The sequence below is a fragment of the Engraulis encrasicolus genome, chromosome 11, assembly GCF_034702125.1.
Source record: "Engraulis encrasicolus isolate BLACKSEA-1 chromosome 11, IST_EnEncr_1.0, whole genome shotgun sequence".
Taxonomy (NCBI): domain Eukaryota; kingdom Metazoa; phylum Chordata; class Actinopteri; order Clupeiformes; family Engraulidae; genus Engraulis; species Engraulis encrasicolus.
The window spans coordinates 23,398,343-23,420,842 of NC_085867.1; the positions used below are offsets into that span (position 1 = coordinate 23,398,343).

General features: G+C 46.0%; 2 protein-coding genes across 2 annotated transcripts in view; both read right to left on the reverse strand.

Moving 5' to 3' along the window:
* Positions 1 to 7,951, reverse strand: part of LOC134458104 (adenosine receptor A2a-like) — a 26,344-nt gene extending 18,393 nt beyond the window's left edge. The window contains exons 1-2 of the mRNA XM_063210229.1: positions 7,724 to 7,951; positions 380 to 1,876 (exon numbers count right to left, since the gene is read on the reverse strand). Coding sequence (XP_063066299.1) covers positions 380 to 545 — 166 coding nt within the window. The 5' untranslated portion in view covers positions 546 to 1,876; positions 7,724 to 7,951. The remainder of the gene's footprint in view (positions 1 to 379; positions 1,877 to 7,723) is intronic.
* Positions 7,952 to 15,253: 7,302 nt separating this feature from the next.
* The window catches only part of specc1lb (sperm antigen with calponin homology and coiled-coil domains 1-like b), a 53,348-nt gene continuing 46,101 nt past the window's right edge, over positions 15,254 to 22,500 (reverse strand). The window contains exons 22-24 of the mRNA XM_063210230.1: positions 18,963 to 19,079; positions 18,134 to 18,193; positions 15,254 to 16,394 (exon numbers count right to left, since the gene is read on the reverse strand). Coding sequence (XP_063066300.1) covers positions 16,305 to 16,394; positions 18,134 to 18,193; positions 18,963 to 19,079 — 267 coding nt within the window. The 3' untranslated portion in view covers positions 15,254 to 16,304. The remainder of the gene's footprint in view (positions 16,395 to 18,133; positions 18,194 to 18,962; positions 19,080 to 22,500) is intronic.

Sequence of the window (22,500 nt, forward strand, 5' to 3'; positions counted from 1 at the left end):
CAGATATTTCAGCTTTTGTTGGCTTGTTTAACATTTCACACATACAGTAAGCCAAGGTAAAAAATATGAACCATTGATTTGAATCAAATCGAACTGAACCGAATCATGGAGCATTCTTAAGCATCGAAAATAATCTAATCGCTGGCCTGAGAAATAGATATCGAACAGAATCGCCATGAAGGCTGTGATTTACACCCCTAACGTCGTTACCCGCCACGGCTCTAAAATAACAACCGGCCAAACGCTGGTGAACATTCAGATTGGCTGGTAGAAAACCAAAACTTGGGAGCCACTTCGACTGCTAGTGGGTATATGTGAGGCTGGTAAGATTTAACGAATTGGCTAGTGATGTTAAAAGTTAATTTAGAGAACTGGTTACCTGCCACGGCCAGCAGAGCGATCAGGAGGTCCAGGAAGATGTAGACACTGTTCAGCATAGCCGAGGAAGAGGAGGAGGAGGAGGAGGAAGAAGAGGAGCCCCCAGGGAGGAGGAGGATGCTGCTGCCGCCATCGGTTGGTGGAGAGGACACAAGGACCAGTGACATGGCTGTGGTAGGAGGAGGAGGAGGAGGAGGAGATGTTGGTGGAGGAGAAGGAGGTGGAGGAGGGCAGCGGAGTCCTGTAACAGGAGACTGAGAGCAGGATGAAGATCAAGACCTGGGCCGGGGCCAGGAGGGAGGGAGGAGAAGATAGGAGGAGGAGGAGGAGGAGGTGAAAGAAGAGGAGGAGAGCTGAGGGAGCTGGGGCCAGGAGAGAGGGAGGAGACGGGTAGAGGAGGAGGAGGGAGAGGAGGAGGTGGAGAAGGAGATGAAAGAAGAAAAGGAGGGAGGGAGGAGAAGGTTGGAGGAGGTGACAGAAGAGGAGTAGGGAGGGAGGAGAGGGGTGAGGAGGAGTCAGTAGGCACCACCAGCAGCGGCATTGCTGCTCCGCAGGGAGCGGGCTCCTGGAGGAGGTGGAGGAGGAGGTGGTGCAGAGTGCAGCCGGAGAGCACACCTCAAGCACAACGAGTGGCCCATGCCACAGCTGATATCCTTCCTACTGAAAAACGAGTTTGTGGAATATGGCGTGCTGTGCTCTTATCCAGATTAATTGTAGGCTTCTTGGGTTTGATTGCTCTTTAGTCCAAGGTATTGTGCATCCAGGTTCAAAAATGAGAAAACAATTCTCTGACTAAGGCACTCTAAATTAAAATGTCTTAAATTATTTATATAAGTCCTATATGGATATATTAAAAACAAGGCCCATGGCAGTGAAAAAAAAAACACTCATATTTTACACCTCGGTCGATTGAGTGTGCCATGTCACGCATGATATCCTATTCCGCGTACTTCAGTCTGAGTGGGTGTCCCATGCTATGGCTTATATCCTTCTGACAAAAAGAATGAAAACGAAATTCCTCAAGGTATGTGGTTGCCAATAGGATCCATCGCATCTCTCTCTCCAACATGCCTTAAGACACTTTTGGTCAATTCAGGGATTTTAAACATAAAAAAACCCTAAATAGGTCCAAAGCTTCTGTTGTTGAAAGTGAACTTCAGGCTTCAGAGTGCCAAAGCTTCTGTTGTGGAAAGCGAACTTCAGGCTTCAGACTGTTGGTTTCTGGATGTCACTGTCGGGTCGGCGCCATGCCACTATCACTGGTGATTCTGCTGTTGTAGTTGTTCCTTGGAGCTGGGAGGGAGGAGAGCAAACATGTGTGGTGTGAAGTTGTTGCTTGGCTGTAAGTATCCTCAGCTGGCTGCCATCCACCTGAGCTCCATGCTGGACTTCCACCACACTGGTCTGGTCTCCACTTCAACCCGCCAAAGGAGCTCTCCAGCTGGGATGAGACTTGTACCCTTCTCCCCTGATGTCACCTCCGTGGAGCTCAGAGCATCTGAGGAGAAGAATCAGAGCAGACATGAGACACGAGTGGCTACCCACAAGCCCTGATGACACACATGATACAGGGGGAGACAGAGAGAGAACAAGAGAGAGAGAGAGAAGAGAGAGAGAGAGCGAGAGAGAGAGAGAGAGAAAGGGGAGAGAGGGGGGGGGGAGAGGGAGAGTTGCAAGAGTATAGAAAACTTAAGATGAGGAAGTACATTTTGCCATTACGTCAAACCTCACACACGTGACCACATTCGCTCACCCATGTACGCACAACTAAGCCCCCAGAAAACAGGCGTGTACACCATTGCAAAGGCCTAACACACACACACACACGACCACATTCACTCACCCACGTATGCACAAGCCCCCATCCAAAATAACCAGGCGTGTACGCCATTGAAAAGGCCTCACACACACACACACACGACAACATTCGCTCACCCACGTACACACAACAAGCCCCCCGCTCTGAAAACAGGCGTGTACCGTACGCCATTGCAGAGGCGTTTGCGCACGCAGACAATCACACCAGGTCACATAGGCCATGTATCATGCAAAACAAGGGGAGGTCAATTTCCCACACGAGAAGTAGAAAAAGTCCCAACAATGGCAGGTTTTATTTTAAGAAATCCTTTCCCCTACCGTACAGAGAGAGAGAGAGAGAGAGAGAGAGAGAGAGAGAGAGAGAGAGAGAGAGAGAGAGAGAGAGAGCGAGCGAACGTATGCCGCGTTTGCAATTCATCACAAGACCCTGTGTGCTCCACTTCCTTGACCTCGGGCAAATCTGCAGGAAATGTACAGTTCAGTTCAGCACAGAAAAGATTTTTTTTTCGAACTATAATTGGCTCAGATGTTTTAGCACAGAGTCCTCAATTGTGCTTGTACCCAGGGCAGGATTAATGCGCAGGCTAGATATGGCTGCAGCCTAGGGGCCCCCACCTGCCAGGGGGGCCCTGATTGGTCAAAAGTGGAAAAATTGCAGAATCTCATGACATGATGCAATGTTGAAAAAAAACATCTGTCATGTTGAGTAGAGTTGGTAGGCATGTTATCCTTAATTTCTAGCATGTAATTATGACACTGTAAATTTGTTGCAGAATTTGCATTCCAGGGGGGGCCCCCACAGCAACCCGTAGCCTAGGGGCCCCTGGCCATCTTAATCCGTCCCTGTGTGTACCCACATGACTCCTCTTAGCCTTAGCGTTCCCAAGCCCCGTTTAAGGTTTAAGTGGAAGGTACGATTTTGTCCTGTGTGTTTGTTTGCACAACACAACAATAAGAAAGAAAGCTCAAACTCATAGGTATTTTCAAAGACCTTGTGTGTGTGGTATATGCGACTACATAGCTCATTTCATTCTGTTTGCACAATCCAACAACAAAGTACAAGCTCATGTCAAAGGCATTTTCAAAGACCTTGCATGTGTGTGTGTGTGTGAGCACGTGAGTGTGTGTATGTGTGTGTGTGTGTGTGTGTGTGTGTGTGTGTGTGTGTGTGTGTGTGTGTGTGTGTGTGTGTGTGTGTGTGTGTGTGTGTGTGTGTGTGTGTGTGTGTGTGTGTGTGTGTGTGTGTTATATTCGGCTGTGTGTATGGTTTGTTTTTGAAGTGTTATCTTCTGTACTTAGCTATGGTTTATTTATGCATGGACAAATCCCCAGTTCTCTGAAAGTTACCCAGATCGCGCATGGTATCCAGGGCAAGGATGTTGACAGTGACACACTAACTAAATGCTTTATAACATTACATGATGATATGTAAGTGTAGGCCTGTGGTTATTAGAGGGCTTTGGAAATAATGGCACGAGTAGAGTGCATTATTTTTAGTCGGCCTATTACATACAGTAGGCCTACATGTACACAATGCAATGGTCACATGTAAATTCAAGAGTAGGGCTGCACAATATATCGAAAATGTATCGAAATCGCAATATCAAGAGTGGCAAAATGCGTATCGCGAAAATGACTTCATTATCGTTAACAAATAAAACATTTCCGCACAGTCCAATTACTAGCTGAATATCAACAAATGCGAGAGTAGCTCACCACAAAGCCACACCGTCCACACAGACCAACAAATTGGTGACTAGAAAATGCTCAGCTATATTTCTAAATATTGTTTAAGTATCGTTATCGAGGTATTGCATGCTGTTATCGAGTATCGATTTTTTTCTAATATCGTGCATCCCTACTCAAGAGTATCTATTTATTGCAATACACAACTTATCATTTAGATCAGACTCCACGTAAATTCTTGCCATTGTTTTGGTCTTTTTGACTTAATTGAAGAAAGGACAGTAGGAGAGGTAGACAGGAGGCGAATGGGAAGAGAGATGGGGAAGGAAGGACCCTGGCCGGACTCGATTGCCAGCTTAGCAGCCCAGTGCCCTATCATTAGAGTCATGGCAGGGCCATTCTTGCTATAGTTTAATTGTTTTTTTTGCCTTTATTTCTGACAGGATAGTGGAAGAGAGACAGGAAATGACTGGGGAGAGAGAGTCGGGGGGAGGATTGGCAAATGTCCCGGGCTGGAATCGAACCCGGGGTCGCCAGCTTAGTAACCCAGTGCCCCACCGCTAGGCCACAACAGGGCCCATTCTTGCCATACTTTACCTGTCATCTGCATACAGTGTTTGTAGATTCGTAGCAAGAGATTTCATACCTTTGCTAGATACGCTTACATTGTTGTCCTTGTGTGTGAAGATTCTCATCTGTCTAGGTCACGTTTACCTATAGTAGTTCATCAGCAAATGGACTAATCTGCCGTGGATGTTGTCATTGTATTGTATTAACAATTTCCTTGTGTGTAATCCGCACATATTTGATCAATAAACAAAAAATACTGATTGTGATTCTCAAAAAGATAAAGCCTGAAGGGTCCATGACAAATGGGACAGATTAGCTGTGTGCGCGCGCGGTCGGTCTCTCTCGCTCTCTTATCTCTCTCACTCTCTCATACACACTCTGTCTCCGTGTCTGTCTATCTGTCTGCTTGTCCCCCATCCCCTCTCTCTTTTCTGTTTGTTTGTCTGTCTGTCTCTCCGCTCACGGGTTTGAGAAGGCCGCGTATTGCCCAGACAGTCAGTCACAGTCACAGTCAGTCCATCAGGCAGGCAGGCAGTTTGTTTTGTGCAGCCAAAAGAATTTGGCAGCCACAGTTAGTTCACAAAACATACCTCAACAAATTAGCCATCTATCAGACACACAACAAGACAAGGCTGCTACTCTCAATACAAGGCTGTCCTCTTGTTTGGCTTCTCTGTCTGTCTGTCTCTCTCTCTCTCCCTCTCTCTATTTCTCTCCCCCTCTCTCTCTCCCTCCCTCCCTCTCTCTCTTTCTCTCTCTCTATCTCTCTCTCTCTCACTCTCTCTCCTTTCTCTCGCTACCTCCTCTCTCTCTCTCTCCTTTCTCTCGCTACCTCCTCCCTCCCTATCTCTCTCTCCCTCTATCTCTTTCTCTCTCTCTATCTCCCTCTCTCTCGCTATCTCCTCCCTCCCTCTCTCTCTCCCTCTCTCTCTATCTCTCTCTCTCTCTCTCTCTCTCTCTCTGTCTGGATGTCTTCAAACGCCGGCCCCTGGGGGTTTCTCTCTGTGCTGTGTGATAAGATGGACTGCTATCTCTGTGAGTGCGCGTCTATCTGTATCTGTGTGTGTGTGTGTGTGTGTGTGTGTGTGTGTGTGTGTGTGTGTGTGTGTGTGTGTGTGTGTGTGTATTTGTGTCAATGTGTCTGTGTGTGTGTGAGAGTCTTTTGTCAGTCTGTTTGTACTTGTGTTAGAATCTCTCTTTGCTGTGTTGCTCCTCCTGTGTGTGGGTTTATATACAAACGTGTGTGTGTGTGTGTGTGTGTGTGTGTGTGTGTGTGTGTGTGTGTGTGTGTGTGTGTGTGTGTGTGTGTGTGTGTGTGTGTGCGTGCATGGGCGCGTGTGTGTGCTTGTACACAAACATGTGTGTGTGCACACACGGAATTCCTCTTGGGTAATGTCCAGGTTCCCGACTGGACAGCAGGCTACCTGATGAGTTTTGCTATCAGCCGACAGAGAAGGGAGATCTGTGGCATCTCAAGGGAGATCTGTGGCATCTCACCAAAGACATGTTATTAGCCCCCAAGTCGCAGACAAACAAACGGTCACTCACTCTATTCAGTTCAATTCTAACCGACGAAGGGTAAAACTGAAGTATTGATAGTATAATGTGGTGCCGGAACTCAAGAGGGTTTAAGGGTCATCCCCAGCTTTTTCATCCGTTTTTTCTGTCCAGAGGTAAACCCCCTTGCTTAAACCCCCTTGACATTACCTCACTGTACCACAGGCTACTTTTTAACCCCTTAAGATACTACCCCTGTGTTCCCAAAATGGCAATGACCAGTCGTAGTGTATTACTTATGGCCCTGTGCACTGTCATCGTGGTGGTGTAGTACTATGGTTGTATTACTAGCCCTGTGCTGTGCTCTGTCATAGTGGTGTAGTAGGCTACACCACTTAAGACCCTGTGCACTGTCATAGTGGTGTAGTACCATGGTAGTAATGTATTACTAAAGGCCCTGTGTACTGTCATAGGGGTGTAGTACTATAGTAGTAATGTATTACTACTAAAGACCCTGTGCACTGTCATAGTGGTGTAGTACCATGGTAGTAATGTATTACTAAAGGCCCTGTGTACTGTCATAGGGGTGTAGTACTATGGTATTTTCCCAGTGGCTATTGCAATGTTCCAGTGACAGGAAGGTGCCTGATAAGGGGCTAAAGATTTTCTCTTATGAAGCATGTTGTTGTTTTTTCCTTTGTTAGTTGCAGAGTTGGATGTTTTTCCCCCAAGTGTTTTCTTTCTTTTTTCAACGCTCCTTCTGATGTTTTGGGAAATGGCATTTAGCCAATTTCGTTGCAGTGTGATTACACTGTGATAAGATTGCAACATCTCAGCTTGATAGATCCCATCATATCAATCTTTGCAATAAATTCAGAGATGACGTTCCATCCCCCACAAGGGAAACCAAAGCCAGCATTTCAAGTCTTCAAACAGTTCTTGCACGTTTCGTGCCCCTTAATGATACAGTGGCACCCGTAAGTAAATACTACCAACTGAGGACCACTTCTATTCACACGAGATTTGCTGGGGCCGAATCGATGCTGGCTGCACCAGCACAAGGCTACAGGCGATGCGTGGAGCGGCGGCAAGGATGCCATTTCGCTCTCTAGAAGGGACAGAGACGGAGAAGGATGGGGATGGTTTTGTGTTTATCTTGTGGCTGTGGCTGAGACTGTGGTTGGGAGGAGTGTGCGTGGTTATCAGGCTCTGAGGACTAAGGAGCCCCTGCGGAGGACGATAAAGCCAAAAGCAAGTCTATGGGGTGAAGGCTATCAGAGGGACGTCAATCACAAGTAGCAGCGGCACTTAAAAATAGTTTTCTCGCGGCTGAAAGAATTTGAGCGGAATGTCTAAGTTACAAACTCAAGCCAACAATAGTTCAGTTAATAACCAAATAAACAAAGACGTCTCTCAGCGAAGTCGAGCAATCAGAAAGTGTTGTTGCGCACATTGATCAAATGGCTTTGTTGGTAAAATAGGATACGTACAGAGTGGACCAAAATTGCTATAAGTTTGGTGACAGATAGCCAAAATGGTAAGGAATGCAACAATATAATTCGAAAAACAAATCTAGAGACTAATGTAACAAAGTAATACAAATAAATGACTCCGGAACGTTTATGATGTGTTCTGAAACATGAAAAGTCGACACAGGTTTTCCCCAACCTCCTCCTCATTACCAAAACTGTCACACACAAAAAAAGAGGATCGACTAGCACAAAGTTCACAGCACTGAACATCAATCACAAGCTGATAGAAAATGGATACTTACTAAGATACAACAAACGTGTGGAGTCATCACGATGTCCCACCGGTTATCTGAAAGTAGACTCCACCGAGACTGCGTTGGTAAAAAAAGGAATATCCACAAAATAAATGTATCATGCTTTTAATGAATGACGTGGAATGAACACGCTCAGTTAGACCACAATGAGACCAACTTACGAGTTGGAAGCTAATCAGAGGGATTACAGTGGGGAAAACAACGGCACCCCGGCTCCGCGCAATGTTGTACTTCCACTGCGCGCGGTAGCGCCTGCGATTTGTGCACGCGTCGCACGTGGTGAGCGAGGCGTCTGCAACGTAAAACCTACCTTTATCAAAGATTCAGATTTTCCAGAGCTGTGTCTCCAGGCAACACGCGCACAGTTTTGTGACTTAGAGGAAGTATTTGTGCTGTATAGCAGCCCCTGGATTAACCAAACGGTGCGCAAAAGCTACAAAGATTATTTTTTGCTTCAAGCTCAACTGTTTGAAATCGCCATTGAATTTAGGTCACACTCCCATCATCATCACCGTCGCCCTCGTCGTCACCAAACTTTTAGGATGAGGAACCATTACAGCCTACGTGTATGTAGTAGGATGTTAGAATCGTTAATTAATCGTTAAAATGGCCCAAGGAGATGTTAAATTCCTAGCAATCACCACCATAGATGTGCACAGATAGGGATGAAGTAGTGCTCAAGCACCTGCCCCTTTGCCCTACTGGACAAAAATAACCTTTTTAAAGTTTCTTTTTTAATGTTTTGTTTCACAATGTACTGTGGTCCGTGTTGTCTTGAGAATCTAAAAATGCTTCACAATCAAAAGCACCTGCAGGGGCCCCCACAGGCTAGACATGGCTGCAGCCTTGGGGCCCCCGCCTGCCAGGGGCCCCCACAGGCTAGACATGGCTGCAGCCTAGGGACCCCCACCTGCCAGGGGCCCCCACATCCTATAGATGGATGCAGCCTAGGGCCCCCACAGGCTAGATATGGCTGCAGCCCAGGGCCCCCCACATGCTAAACATGGCTGCAGCCTAGGGCCCCCCACCTGCCACCTAATCCGGCTCTGAGATGTCCTTTATTCGACCTAACACAGAAGACTTCTTTAGTTTGCTGTGCTTGCAATCATGTGCGCTGAGTTCACGATGCCATATACAGAGAAGTAAGACTGTACAAAGTATGAGAAGCAGTGTGTCAGGACAGAGGTGACAAAATGTCAACCCTGCTGCAAACAAAGTGACTTCAGTTCAACTGGATATGTGCACACACTTGAACTTCCTCCAATACCCAGAGCCGGATTAAGATGACCTGGGGCCCCTAGGCTACAGGTTGCTGTGGGCCCCCCCAGAAGGCAAATTTCGAATTTACGTAGACAGTGTCATAATTACGAACTAGGAATTAAGGATAATGGCAATATCTTACTCTATTGGCCCTGCCAATATCTTACTATATCAAGGAGAATATCCCTATGCATCAGCACCAATTGCATACAGCATCCCAGGGCAAATGGGGCCCCTCCTAATGGCCTGCCAAGGTCATAATAGGGCACCAAACACCTATAAGTGCATACGAGCATCATCTTCCTAACTAAAAAATAGAAGTAACATTCAAACATACATGGATATGGCAATTTGGGACAAGCAAATGCAACCAGACGTTACTTAACCTGACTGCATTCACCAACTACACTTTCACTCAGGTAAAAGCAAATTACTTTGAGGCAAAGGGCTTTATTCAAATCAAACAACGCCCCCCAGTCCAATCCAACCCTGAGCACATCCACAAAACAAGTATCCAGGTGGTAGACAGTGTGATGAAGCATGAGCTCCAAAAATATAGAATTTATTTCATTAAACTGTATAAACATATGACTACTTTATCTATGATGGTGTTTCACTGAAAATGAAAAAAAATGGCATTCTTCTTTCTGAGGAAAATTCAACCACATATTTCACCAGAATGACCCCAGGCCTTTACATGGAACTTTGAATCAATATGCTACGGAACAACCAGTTTAGGCCACGGGGTCGGCCCAATGTTCCCACCGCCCATTGGTTCCACAGCTTATTCCTGCTGCTCCATCTTATCACATTTCTACGAATTTATTCAAATTTAGGCCCTATGTTCCATGGCGGGGAGAAAGGCATGTTCTCTTAGTGTTTCCTCGGAAATGTGAGAACATAGAGTTGTGGAACATAGGGCCTACATTAGAATGATTTTTTTTTTTAAATGTGGGAACATGGAACGGCGGCACGTTTGGTATTCTGTCAAAGGACCCATGCTACTCCTCTACTCATCAAGTTGCACTGGCTACTGATCACTGCCCGAATCAAGCACAAGGCCTTGACCCTTGACTACAAAACCATTGCAGGAACAGAAAAAAAACGAACTCTACTTAGCATCTTCACTTGTTGTTCTGTATATTTCCTGTGCACTTTGTGTCTGCTAGTGATGTTTGTTTAGTGATTGATTTCATTTGCATTTCCGTTTCTCATTACAGAGCATGTAGAAAATAAGCTGATGTGATGTGTCATACTTCCTTCCTTGCTGATATAGGGATGCACCGATACCACTTTTCTGAAAACCGATACAAGTACGAGTACATTAATGTGTGTACTTGCCGATACAGAGTACCGATACCTTTCCACCAACATACAATGAAAATAAATGCATGGCCTTCCACCTGTGATATTTCTTATTGTCCATTTCCATGTAGATTTAAATGTTAGTAAATGTATGAGATGGCCCTTTTTTCCATGCTGCTTTCAAGTCCACAGAACGTGACAAGATTTTGCATTGTTTCGTGTAATAGCAGTGTCGTGCCTGGTATTGGCAAGTGTTTGACGAGTACGAGTAAAATGAGCCGTATCTGTGCCGATACCCGATACCAGTATCGGTGCATCCCTAGATATGAGTGCTGGTTGATGATCACTTTCTCACATTGATCTCTGCCAATGATGCCCATAATAGCTGCTGCTCCTCTCCTAACTGACAGATCACATCACCATTTTACTACAAATGCATTGTGTGCTCTCACACTATGTGTACTAAGTGTTATAGGCTTTCATGAATTAAAAATCTCTGCTCTGCACACTTAAATCCGCTTTGTGTTCTTTTAATTTGCCAAGAGGAAGGTCAGTTAACCGAAAGCTTTGCAAATTCAAAGAGCACAAGATATTTTTTGTTCATGTTTGCACCTTTTAATTCAAGAGTGCGGTGTAATCCGGTCAAATACAGGCTGTCATGAAAACGTCTCTCTGAGGTCTAAATGACATTCTTTCAAACACATTCTGCTCCAACACTGCCCTAGCATGCAATTTATCTGAAAAAGGAGAGGGAGTTCAACATCGGGATACAGTAGATTAGTTTTTATTTGAAAATAAGACAAAACATACAGCATGGTAATGGTCAGGTGATTCTTCGCAGAGTAAATGGAGCGACAAAAAGTGCAAACTTAAAAAAAAAAAAAAGATTCAACAGACGGAAGTTAACTTTAATTCATAATTAACTGTCCTATAGCATTCTGACATCAGAAAACAATTCAACAAACGGACAAAAAAAGAAAAAGAAAAACACCTCACTCACATCCACATCTTGGGTCTTCTCTAAAACACCAAGCCATAAGACATGTGTTATATAAATAGGCCTGACACTCTCAGACGCCCTCACTGTGAAGTCCCCGTATCAGGCACATGGTCTCTTGTTTTATTTTATTTAATTTTTAATTGGATCGGCTACACACTGATCGATGGATCGCTACACACTGAATCTGTTTATTGCTCCTCAGTTTTCTTGGGACTTCACATATGAACTTTACAGATTAGAATTTCAAGCGTGTGGCCTTTGTTCCCAATGTGCCCCGATATGTCCATTCATGAAATAAAAACATGGTGTGCTTACTGTAGGTCTGCAAACTACAGTACCTTACATGAGACCATTGTGATTAGCTGGGCTAAATACATCATATAAATATCAAGCATTTTTAATAGGGAGAAAAAAAACGTTAACAAAAGCTCTTGGCCATGGCTTTCCTTGTTGTGCGTAATAACAGACAAGGCAGGCCAAGCCGCAGGCCAAGACAGTGTGATGATTATCTGAGCTTGAGGTTGATGGGTTGAGGTTCCTTTTTTATCACCCTCAAACTATCTTGTAGATAATCGTGCAAGCACAGCTTCAACATCAACAATCACAAGAGGTCCTTTCAATGCGGCCATTTGTACTGTATATTTTTTTTCTCTCTCAAATCTTATTTTAAGGCAGTCAGTCACCCCCAGGGAACACCAATCATCTTAGAAAGGCCAGTGTATGAGAAGCTCAGAATGCGAAATATAAGGTCTCAAGGGGTTATATTGAGTTTGGCACGACAAGATATTATTTGTTCTGTAGGATGTGTGCATGCATTCTTCATGGTGTCAAGCTTTTCTGACGCTGGCTGGACCCAGGAAGTCTGCGCTAGGGGAGTTCATGCTTTATAAGAGAGATCCAGTAGAGAGGGAATAAAGGGAACAGATGGGAAGGGAGGGAAGTGAAGGGGTCCGGCTGAACCGCAGAAGAACCCAAGCAGGGGCGGTTCTAAACCAAAATTACCAGGGGGGCCGAGGTGGGGCCATTGTTTTTTCAGGGAGGCACATACATTGACAAAAAAGAGACATTTTTAATATTGTGAATATATAGGTAATATACAAAAATTGTATATCATGTGGCGGCCATTGGCTGCTCAGCCCAGGGGACACAGCAGGTGCCAGGAGGAAATCTACAGGGGCCCTGGCCCATCCTGGCCCCTGTCTAGAACTGCCCATGAACCCATGTGTTTTTCAAGGACCCAGACAAGCCAGCGCATGTGACTCAACACTGCTGGGTGATCTGATCTGAGCACTGTACCGTTTGTAAAGGCTACTTACAAAAAAACAAAAAAGAAATAACAAAACAAAAAAACAAAAACATGAAAACAGGAATCCTCCATATACCAGTTCTCCCATCAAGCAACGCAGTCCCACAATTAAGCCCTTATCCTTATCCAAGACTGCTGCCACTTCTGAGTTCTGGAGTCTGACCTGGTTTTGAGGCGGTGTGAGATGGTTGAACTGGACTGCACTGCGAAGGCCCCTGCAGCAGAGTCATAGGCCTGAAAAGCTGAGAGAAAATGCCCAAAGAATGATGATAGGAAGGGAGTGGCGAGTCGACCCCCTTTTCTGGCCTGCTTGTGCTTCTTGAGAACCATGTGCAGAACAGATCTGAGGCAACGATGGAATGGAATGCAAAGCAGGGATCTTACATTTAAAAAAAGAAAAGAAAGAAAGAAAAACTAAATCCTCTATTTGACCACACAGCACTTTAGCGAGTGGATTATTTGGTACAGGTTCTTGGGAAACCCCAAATAGCTTCAGTGTAGCTGCTTACTGTAATTAACATGCCTTCATGAAGGAGCTTAATAATGTCTCATATTGATCAGCTTATGGAGCAAAGTTGCTTACAATGATCAGATTATATAGAATACGTTATTTTTAGAGGATTAAAATGGTGAGGTGAGGTTAGGAGAGGAGGGGGGTGGGTGGGGGTGCAGCATTTAGATGAGGTCATGGCTATTGTGGATAGCAGTAGCAGAGTGGACAGACCAAACACAGCTGTTCTGATTGGCTAGGCCAGGCCAAAACAGCCGTTATCATTGGAAAAGATGGGGGAGTGGGACAAAACATGCCGTTCTGATTGGTCAGTTATTCGGTAGGCTAGTGATAGGCATTGTGGCAGGAGGATAAAGGCAGGTGGGAGAGAGAGGCTTGAGTCCAGTGAATGTGTCTGACATTCCAAGGCGTGTGTTCCAGATGAACACCTGAACTAATAGCTTAAAACATCGCACAGCGGCCAGCCACAGTGTAGTGTGCTTAGCGTGTACAAACAACTGAAAAACACGGATTATCTTCATACGTACAGTATATCAATAAATTCTGGATAAGCGGCCGTAGTGTCTTCTTAGTGTGTCTCCTTTTAAATGCCTGTTCCGGAGTGTAAATCTACATTGGAGGAAAAAAAATTCCATTGGGCACAACACAACATTTCTGAGAAGAGAATTAACAACCTCGACAGAAGCGTTACAAATGAAATTTGGCACGGGATGGAGCATCTGACAAAAACAAACAGCAGCTTCAATGTTGGTCTGTCTGACTCTATATCTGTCTGTCATGAGAGAAGAACAAGTTGAAGTCAACAGATGAGCTTGATGCCAGCCAAAAAACACTCACATTTCTTTACACCATATTTCAGAAGTACACACGGACGTACTTCTGTAGTGTCTACCCAAAACAATGGGCCTGAATTCAAAATGGGGATAAGGCACAACCATCAGCACCACCTCCGTGGAAGCCCAAAAGGGAGGGAGACGTTTTCCCCGTCTAGCAAGCTACTAGGGGTGTAAAATCACAGCCTCCACTACAATACGATTCAATATCAAGGCAGCGATTAGATTATTCTCGATATTTCAGAATGCCCCACGATACGATACAATACAATTCGATTCGATTAGTTTTTTTTCCAATTACTTTTCCACTTATATTATGTTATGGAGCTAGGGCATTGGGAAGGGGCCAGTAATTCAATTCTTTTCGGTACTAAAGAACAGCCCAAGACACAATACAATTCGATTTGATTTGATTGTCGGCCGTTGGCTCGATGCGTCCATACATATCGATTATTATTTGCATCCCTAGTGGAAGCCCCAAGGGGAGGAAGACGTGTTCCCTTGTTCCTGTCTGGCAAGCTACTGGCACAGCTAAACTGGAGACCTGCTAATCTAATCTCAGATCCTCTGTGTACTGTAGGCTTCAGCTGTTTTCATTCTTTTTTTTCTCTCCTTTTTCTTTCTTTTCTGTTCTGTGTTTTGTGTGTGTGTGTGTGTGTGTGAGTTGGAGGGGCGTTCCCCATGAGGTTAGGAGGCTGATGCCTTGTGATAGATGGGCCAACAGAACACACGCAGCCCAGGGACAGGAAATGTATGTGCTAGGAGAAATGAAAAAAAAAAAGAACGAAAAGAAAAAAGAAAAAGAAAAGAAGTCCACACACACGCACACACACACACACAAAGTCCTGCTGCTGTAGCCACATTCACACATCAAACAATCACACATAGCAACACAGCCTTACAAACACGTGCACACACACACAAACGCCTACCTACACACACATCAACTGTCACACATATCAACTGTCACACCTAACAGACCAGCATGCACCTTGCACAATTCTGTAGTGGTGGAGCCTTCCTGCAGATCTTGCCTTGCGTAGAGCCGAGCTGAGAGGAGCGGAGCACCTCGTCTTCCAGCAGAGCAGAGCTGGGTGGAGGAGAGGGCTAAGGGCCTGGGGCCTGGAGGTGCTGAGCTGTGCACGGTTACTGACTGTGTGTGTGTGTGTGTGTGTGTGTGTGTGTGTGTGTGTGTGTGTGTGTGTGTGTGTGTGTGTGTGTGTGTGTGTGTGTGTGTGTTCTGTAGAAGTCTGTGTTAATGCATCAGGTTGCTCACCAGGCCGTTACTGACTGTGTGTGTGTGTGTGTGTGTGTGTGTGTGTGTGTGTGTGTGTGTGTGTGTGTGTGTGTGTGTGTGTGTGTGTGTGTGTGTGTGTGTGTGTGTGTGTGTGTGTGTGTGTGAGGTTACACGCGTGCACTGCAGCCCTGCTTGTGCACCTGGGGTAAGGTGAGGCGCATGCAGCTGCAAAAGTGCAAAAGCTTCTTCACTGGCGCAGGAAGTGGGCAGGGGTGCTGACAGGGGGGTGAGGGCAAAGGGGACAGTTGTCCTGGGCCCAGGGAGAGAGGGGCTCAGAATCGGGTCCTCATTACATTGTATGAATCGGGGCTGGGGGGCCCTTTGAGACGACTTTGTCCAAAAGGCCAAAGCGTCTTCACTGGCGCAAGAAGTGGGTGATGGCAAGTTGAGGAGAGGCAGCAACAGCACAATGTGTTAATGAAGCAGCCGTGGCCTAGTGGTCAGGGAGGCGGACTTAAGAGCAGATGGCTGCCGGTTCAAATCCCCATCCTTAGCAGTCCTCCCTAAACCTCCATCCTTGGCTGAAGTGCCCTTGAACAAGGCACATGACCCCACACTGCTCCAGGGACTGTAACCAGTACCCCTGTAAATAACTGTAAGTCACTTTGGATAAAAAGCGTCGGCAAAATGTAATGTGATATAGTGTAGTGAAACTCCCCTTCTTCCCAAGCCCAGCCATTTGGAATGCACTGTAGTGTCGTCCCGTTTGTCCTTCAGAGTTCTTCATGTGAGGAAAATGTGCCTTGATGATGAGGGGGGGGGGCATCTTTAAGGATCCGAATAGGCATAGGCATGAATGCAGTTTCGTTGTGTGCTGTGTCACAATGACAATGGGAGTTGGAGTTTGCCAGTTGGACTTTCACTTCATAAGGCAGACGTGGAGGTGGTGGTGGTGGAGGAGGAGGTGGTGGTGGAGGAGGAGGTGGTGGAGGTGGAGCACGTGGTGGTGGAGGAGGTCCTAGGGGTTTTGGTTTGGGGGACAGGGGTGGTCAGGAAGGGAGTGATCTTCAGATGTCGAAGTATTTGTAGATGGGGGTAGGGGCGAAGGGAGTGATCTTCAGGTTTCAAAGTACTTGTAGATGGCCGTCACATACGTCATGACACTCTGCCAATCAGGCCTCTCTGTGCTCACCATCTCACCAATGTCCTGAGAGAGAGAGAGAGAGAGAGAGAGAGAGAGAGAGAGAGAGAGAGAGAGAGAGAGAGAGAGAGAGAGCAAGAAAGGGAGAGAAAGAGAGAGAGAGATAAATAGAGCGAGAGAGAGAGAGACAGCAATAGAGGGGGAGAGAGAGGGAGGGAGAGAGAAAGGGAGTGAGAGAAAGAAAGAGAGGGAGGGAGAGAGAGATAGCCGTAGGAAAAGACAGGGCATGGAAGGGAACAAGAGAGACCGAGCGATGGAAAGCAAGAGAACAAAGAAACAAATGATCAGATTGGATAGAGAAAGAGAAAGAGGATAGACAGATAGAGAGAGGGATAGAAGATAATCAATAGCAAGTTAGCAATGCTAAAGAATAATGGCATGTCACCAGACATGTCAAAAGTGAAAGTGAAAGTAAAAGTTAAAAAGAAACACAGATTCCCTCCAACACAGGTCACTTATCTGAGTAACCTGTGTGTCATACGATCAGCCGACTGGGCTCTGGTTGAGTCAAATTTGTGGTGGGTCTTCAGTAACAACACACTCTACTGTATATGTATTACTAGGTACACTGGAGTAAATGGTGTAACAAGTGTGTAACATCATGTGCTAGTGCTGTACTAACACCATGGATTCACTTTTACTTTCACTTTGAGACCTCTGCGTGTCACAGCAACAGAGAGCAGGGATGAAGGTGACTGTCTCCGTCTCGTCTCCCTGACGCCCGGCACAACATACTGTACGCTCCGCATCCAGTGTGTGCGTGTGGATGAGGGACCTCATGCTCTTTTAAGGCCATCCCTGCCATCCCTGTGTGGCACTTGTGATTTAGGAGACATGTGTACGGGCCCTTGCTCTCACGACAGTCACCAACCCCTACCCAAATAAAGCCCTGTCCCTGCCCTGGTCTGGCTGCGAGATGGGCACAGGACATAAACAATATCTTTTAAATGTAACCCATCGAGGAGTGCCATCACACATACGGGATGAGGATGTTAGCAAAAAATTCAGCACTCACTAGTTTGCTTGGGTATAATAGTTATTTTTATGGCTTTTAATGCCTTCAGTAGACTTGACCGTGTGAGAGAGATATGGGGTGGGGTTGGGAAATAACTCATCATCATGCTCAAACCTGGATCCCCATGGGAAAGCAGCCCTCCGAAGGTATGGTGTTTCAAAATATTTTTTGGGGGGGGCTTTTTGCCTTCATTTGACAGGACAGTGAAGGTTATGACAGGAAGTGAGTAGGGAGAGAGAGACAGGGAGACAGGGAAGGGTTGGCAAAGGACCCGGACCGGGAATCGAACCCGGGTTGGCCGCATAGCAAATGTGTGCCCTACCTTTTGCGCCACGGTAGGGCCCAGGTATGGTGTTTTTAACATGGTGCAAGGAATATGCTCCAAAGAATATGAACTTTATTTCATTACAAACGGTGGGTCAAAGATCATGATACGAACCGAATCGTGAGTTAAGTTTATCGTTTCAGCCCAAGAAAATACTCTATATATACTACCCTATATACAGATCGTATATATGGCTCAAGCCGTTGGGCACTGCACTACTGCACCAGCAACACGGGTTCGATTCCGGCCTGCGTTCTTTGCCGACCCTTCCCATCTCTCTCTCCCCACTCGCTTCCTGTGCATCACTTGACTGTCCTATCACAAATAAAGGCAGAAAGGCCAAAATAAGATATAAAGGCGTTTGGAGCAGGAGAGGTTTGAGGTATGAGGTTGGGCACTACTAACCAGTGTGGACTTGATCCCCACGCTCTCTGCAGCCTGGAAGGCCAGGGTGAAGTTCCTCCTCTGTGGATGAAGGCACAAGACAAACGGTCAGTAACATAATGCATGAAGGAAAAAAAAAACAGGGGTGCAGTTCTCCAAGCCAAAGTTGCTAACTACGTTAGCTACTTTGTTGTTTGCAATGCAATTTCCCCATCGGCAACTACCCAAGTAACAAACTGGCTAACACCTACGCTTTTGAGAAACGCACCCCAGGCTTGGATTGTTGACAGTGAGTAGTAGGTTTGATGCCTTTATCGTGTTACGTACGGCAACAACAGACTGGGACCATCTGCTGGGTCTGCCTGAAGGAGATTTGTCGTCTTGTCAAGGTGCAATAATGTTAATTAAAGAATGAAGAGGAGATGGTAAGACTAATGAACTGTTGCAGTGAAGATCAAATGTGCGTGTGTGAGTTTTTTTTGTGTGCGCGTATGTTTGTGTGTAAACATGACGTGCATGCATGTGGGTGGTCAATGGGTATATATGGCACCTTGTCCTGGTTGGTGAGGTCCTAGTAGTGTGTGTGTGTGTGTGTGTGTGTGTGTGTGTGTGTGTGTGTGTGTGTGTGTGTGTGTGTGTGTGTGTGTGTGTGTGTGTGTGTGTGTGTGTGTGTGTGTGTGTGTGTATACCTTGTCCTGGCTGCTTAGGTCCTGGTAGGGGATGTGTGTGTGTGTGTGTGTGTGTGTGTGTGTGTGTGTGTGTGTGTGTGTGTGTGTGTGTGTGTGTGTGTGTGTGTGTGTGTGTGTGTGTGTGTGTGTGTGTGTGTGTGTGTGTGTGTGTGTGTGTGTACCTTGTCTTGGCTGGAGAGGTCCTGGTAGGGGATGTGTGCTGGGAGGTATGTATGGAGGACAGCACAGAAGGCCAAGCCATCATTCCAACTACTACTGAAGTTAGTGATGTCAATATTCTGCAGAGAGAGAGAGAGAGAGAGAGAGAGAGAGAGAGAGAGAGAGAGAGTGAGAGAGAGCGAGAGAGAGAGTGAGAGAGAGCGAGAGAGCGAGAGAGAGAGGGGGAGGGAGGGAGAGAGGTAAATCAGGTGTAAATCACAGCCTCCATGACAATATGATTCGATATCGATTTCTTAAGGCAGCGTTTCGATTACTTTTTAATCCTTAAGAATGCCCCACTATACGACGCGATGACATTTTTTTCTAATTACTTTTCCAATTCTATTATGTTATGGAGCTAGGGCATTGGGCAGGGGCAGGCGATTTTGATTATTTTCAATACTTAAGAATGCCCCATGATACGATACAATTGTCGGCCGTAGGATAGATGCATCAGTACATATTGATTATTATTTACCCCCCTGTTGGGTACCACATTTTTCGTGAATTCCCGTGGGTCTCTTGGCCCCATGGGAGTCAAAATGTTAAAGATGAACGGGAACGGGCAGGAGCAGGAATAAAGATGAATTGGAGCGGGCAGGAGCGGGAATAAAAATGAATGAAAATGAATGCTTTTGAGTGGGCGGAACACTGGGAGACATTCTTACAGGAGTGGACGAGATGGGATTTGTTTCTTTTACTCCAGCCGGGGATGGGATTTTTTTTTCTGGAACCGGAATAGGACGGGAGTGAAACTCCACTCCCGTATCATGCTCTAGTACCACAGCAAACAGAAGCCGGAGAATTAGAACATGATCACATGCTGATCACTCAGCAGCACCTCATGTGTGTGTGTGTGTGTGTGTGTGTGTGTGTGTGTGTGTGTGTGTGTGTGTGTGTGTGTGTGTGTGTGTGTGTGTGTGTGTGTGTGTGCGTGTTATGACAGTTATGTATGATAAGTGTGCTATACAAATCGTATTGCTATTGTGTGTGTGTGTGTGTGTGTGTGTGTGTGTGTGTGTGTGTGTGTGTGTGTGTGTGTGTGTGTGTGTGTGTGTGTGTGTGTGTGTGTGTGTGTGTGCGTGTGTGTGCATACGTGCGTGTATCCGTGCGTGTATCCGTGTGTGTGTGTCTGCACGGTTGAGTCTGTGCACGTGTTCAGAACATGTTTACATCCTGTTTTATAGCCTTGTTTTCCCAGGGAACATCTATCTGGCACCATGACATACATTTAAGCAAACACACACACACGCACACGCACACACAAACACACACACACACACACATGTCGCAGACAGACACAAACACAGACGCACACACACATGCAGACAGACGAGGTCTATGGATACAATGAAGACACACACACAAAAGGATTAAGACACGGACACACCAGTGCTAGGTTTAGTGAACAACTATTTTTATCATCAATTTAACATTGATGATGTTGCCATTTCTCCTGAGAATGAGGGAGGCCGTTCGGCTTCTCATGCCGTCTCTGAATAGCCGCGGCAGAGACACACACACACACACACTCACACACACACTCACACAGATAAAGGTACAGACACACGAACACACACGGATAAAGACACCAACACAGACGGACACAGGCAGGCAAATCTAATTTGTGCTAAGTGTGTGTGCGATGAGAAGAATGCTAGAGAGCACTGGCTGTTGTGTACTGTGTCCTCTTCATGCCAAGATGTACACAACGCCACACACACACTCACACACTGCTTTGATGCAGACGCCTTAGCTGACTCAGACACACACATGCACACACACACACGCGTGCACGTGAATCAGACCGATACTTGCTCACCCACACACATACATGCGCGCACGCACGCACGCACGCACGCACGCACACACGCGCGCGCGCTCGCACACACACACGGCCTCCTTTGGAGAGTGCGAGTGAGCCATAATGGCCGTATGGCTAATGGACTATCTGCCATGTATGACTGACGGCCATAACAGGATTATTATCTTATTAGGAGCGTTAATGCAGAAAAGGGCATGAAAAGGCAGAAAAGCCTGTTGAGTGATGGTGGTGGTCAGCGGAAACTGCGGAAGTGGTAGCTCCCATTTTGTTTAAAAAAGGCACTCAAAAAAGAGAGAGAGAGAGAGAGTGAGAGGGAGAGAGAGAGAGAATATAATGGGTAGCTGTAAGCATGGTCCTTCCTGTACGTGGGGATCAAAATAATTACCATGATGGAAATGGAAAACCCAGTGCAAAATTTGCAATTTGTGGATACGTGTTTTTAAAGGGTTTTATTGAATCTATAAATGGGTCATTATAATGCATTTCACAAACATTAATTAACAACTCAGTGAAGCTGCCAATGTCACACCGAACAGTTTTAGCTGTAAAAAAAATAAAAAAAAAATAAAAACTGAAACCAAGAAAATGAACACTGAGGCATTTCTACTGCGGGTTAGAGGTAAGAACAGGTGGTTACACACACACGCACGCACGCACGCACGCACGCACGCACGCACGCACGCACGCACGCACGCACGCACGCACGCACGCACGCACGCACGCACGCACGCACGCACGCACGCACGCACGCACACACACGCACACACACACACACACACACACACACACACACACACACACACACACACAGACCAGAGGTGCCAGAGCCAAGGCTTGCTGCCCTGCACTCTGTGACAGTAACGTCATCCCACAATGCATCTGTTCAAAAGTTAGCACTGTAAGTCCTTGTTTCTAACTCCCCAGCTGTACGCGTGTGTGTATACAGTGTGAATGTGAATGGCTGTGAAACCTCTGTGCAGATAAGACATTATTGTCCATAAAATGTGTGATTGGGGCTGTGATTGGAAAAGGCTGAACTCTGCAGCACAAAACTTAATGTTCTATCGACCCAGAGCTTGACTGTGGATTTATACACACATTTCCGGTTGGAAAAAAACCCCAACAAAATTACCTTTTTGCTTATGTTTTCAGTTTTCAGTTGTCAGACACAAGTTTCATAGCAAGCAGCCTGTCTTAAGCCAGGAGAAACTAGTTCTGGTGAGCCGCACCTTGTTGTACACTACAGCAGTGGTTCCCAACCTATGGGTCGGGACCCAATTTATGGGTCGCCAAAGATCCACAGTGGGTCGCAAAGCCCTATTGATTTTAAAGGGTTTAATTAATACCATATATAGCCCATGTTGAGTAAATGTCAAAGCATTTAAACTAATACATAGGAGCAACAAAATGTAAGTGATATATGAAACATTTATTCTATATTTGGCCAAAGATAAATTGAGGAATAAAATGATAACTAATGAGTTTTCGCAGGAAACAGAGTATCATCTCGTGCGGGCGCTCGCGCGGCTGGGTCACCAAAGCTTACAATGGTAAAAAATATGGTCCCTGAAGAAAAAGGTTGGGAACCATTGCACTACAGTGACGGAGCAGGAGCATCTGCAGTGTATCAGCAGCACGGTAGAGCACAGCAGCATTTTCCACAAGCACTTGGGGCA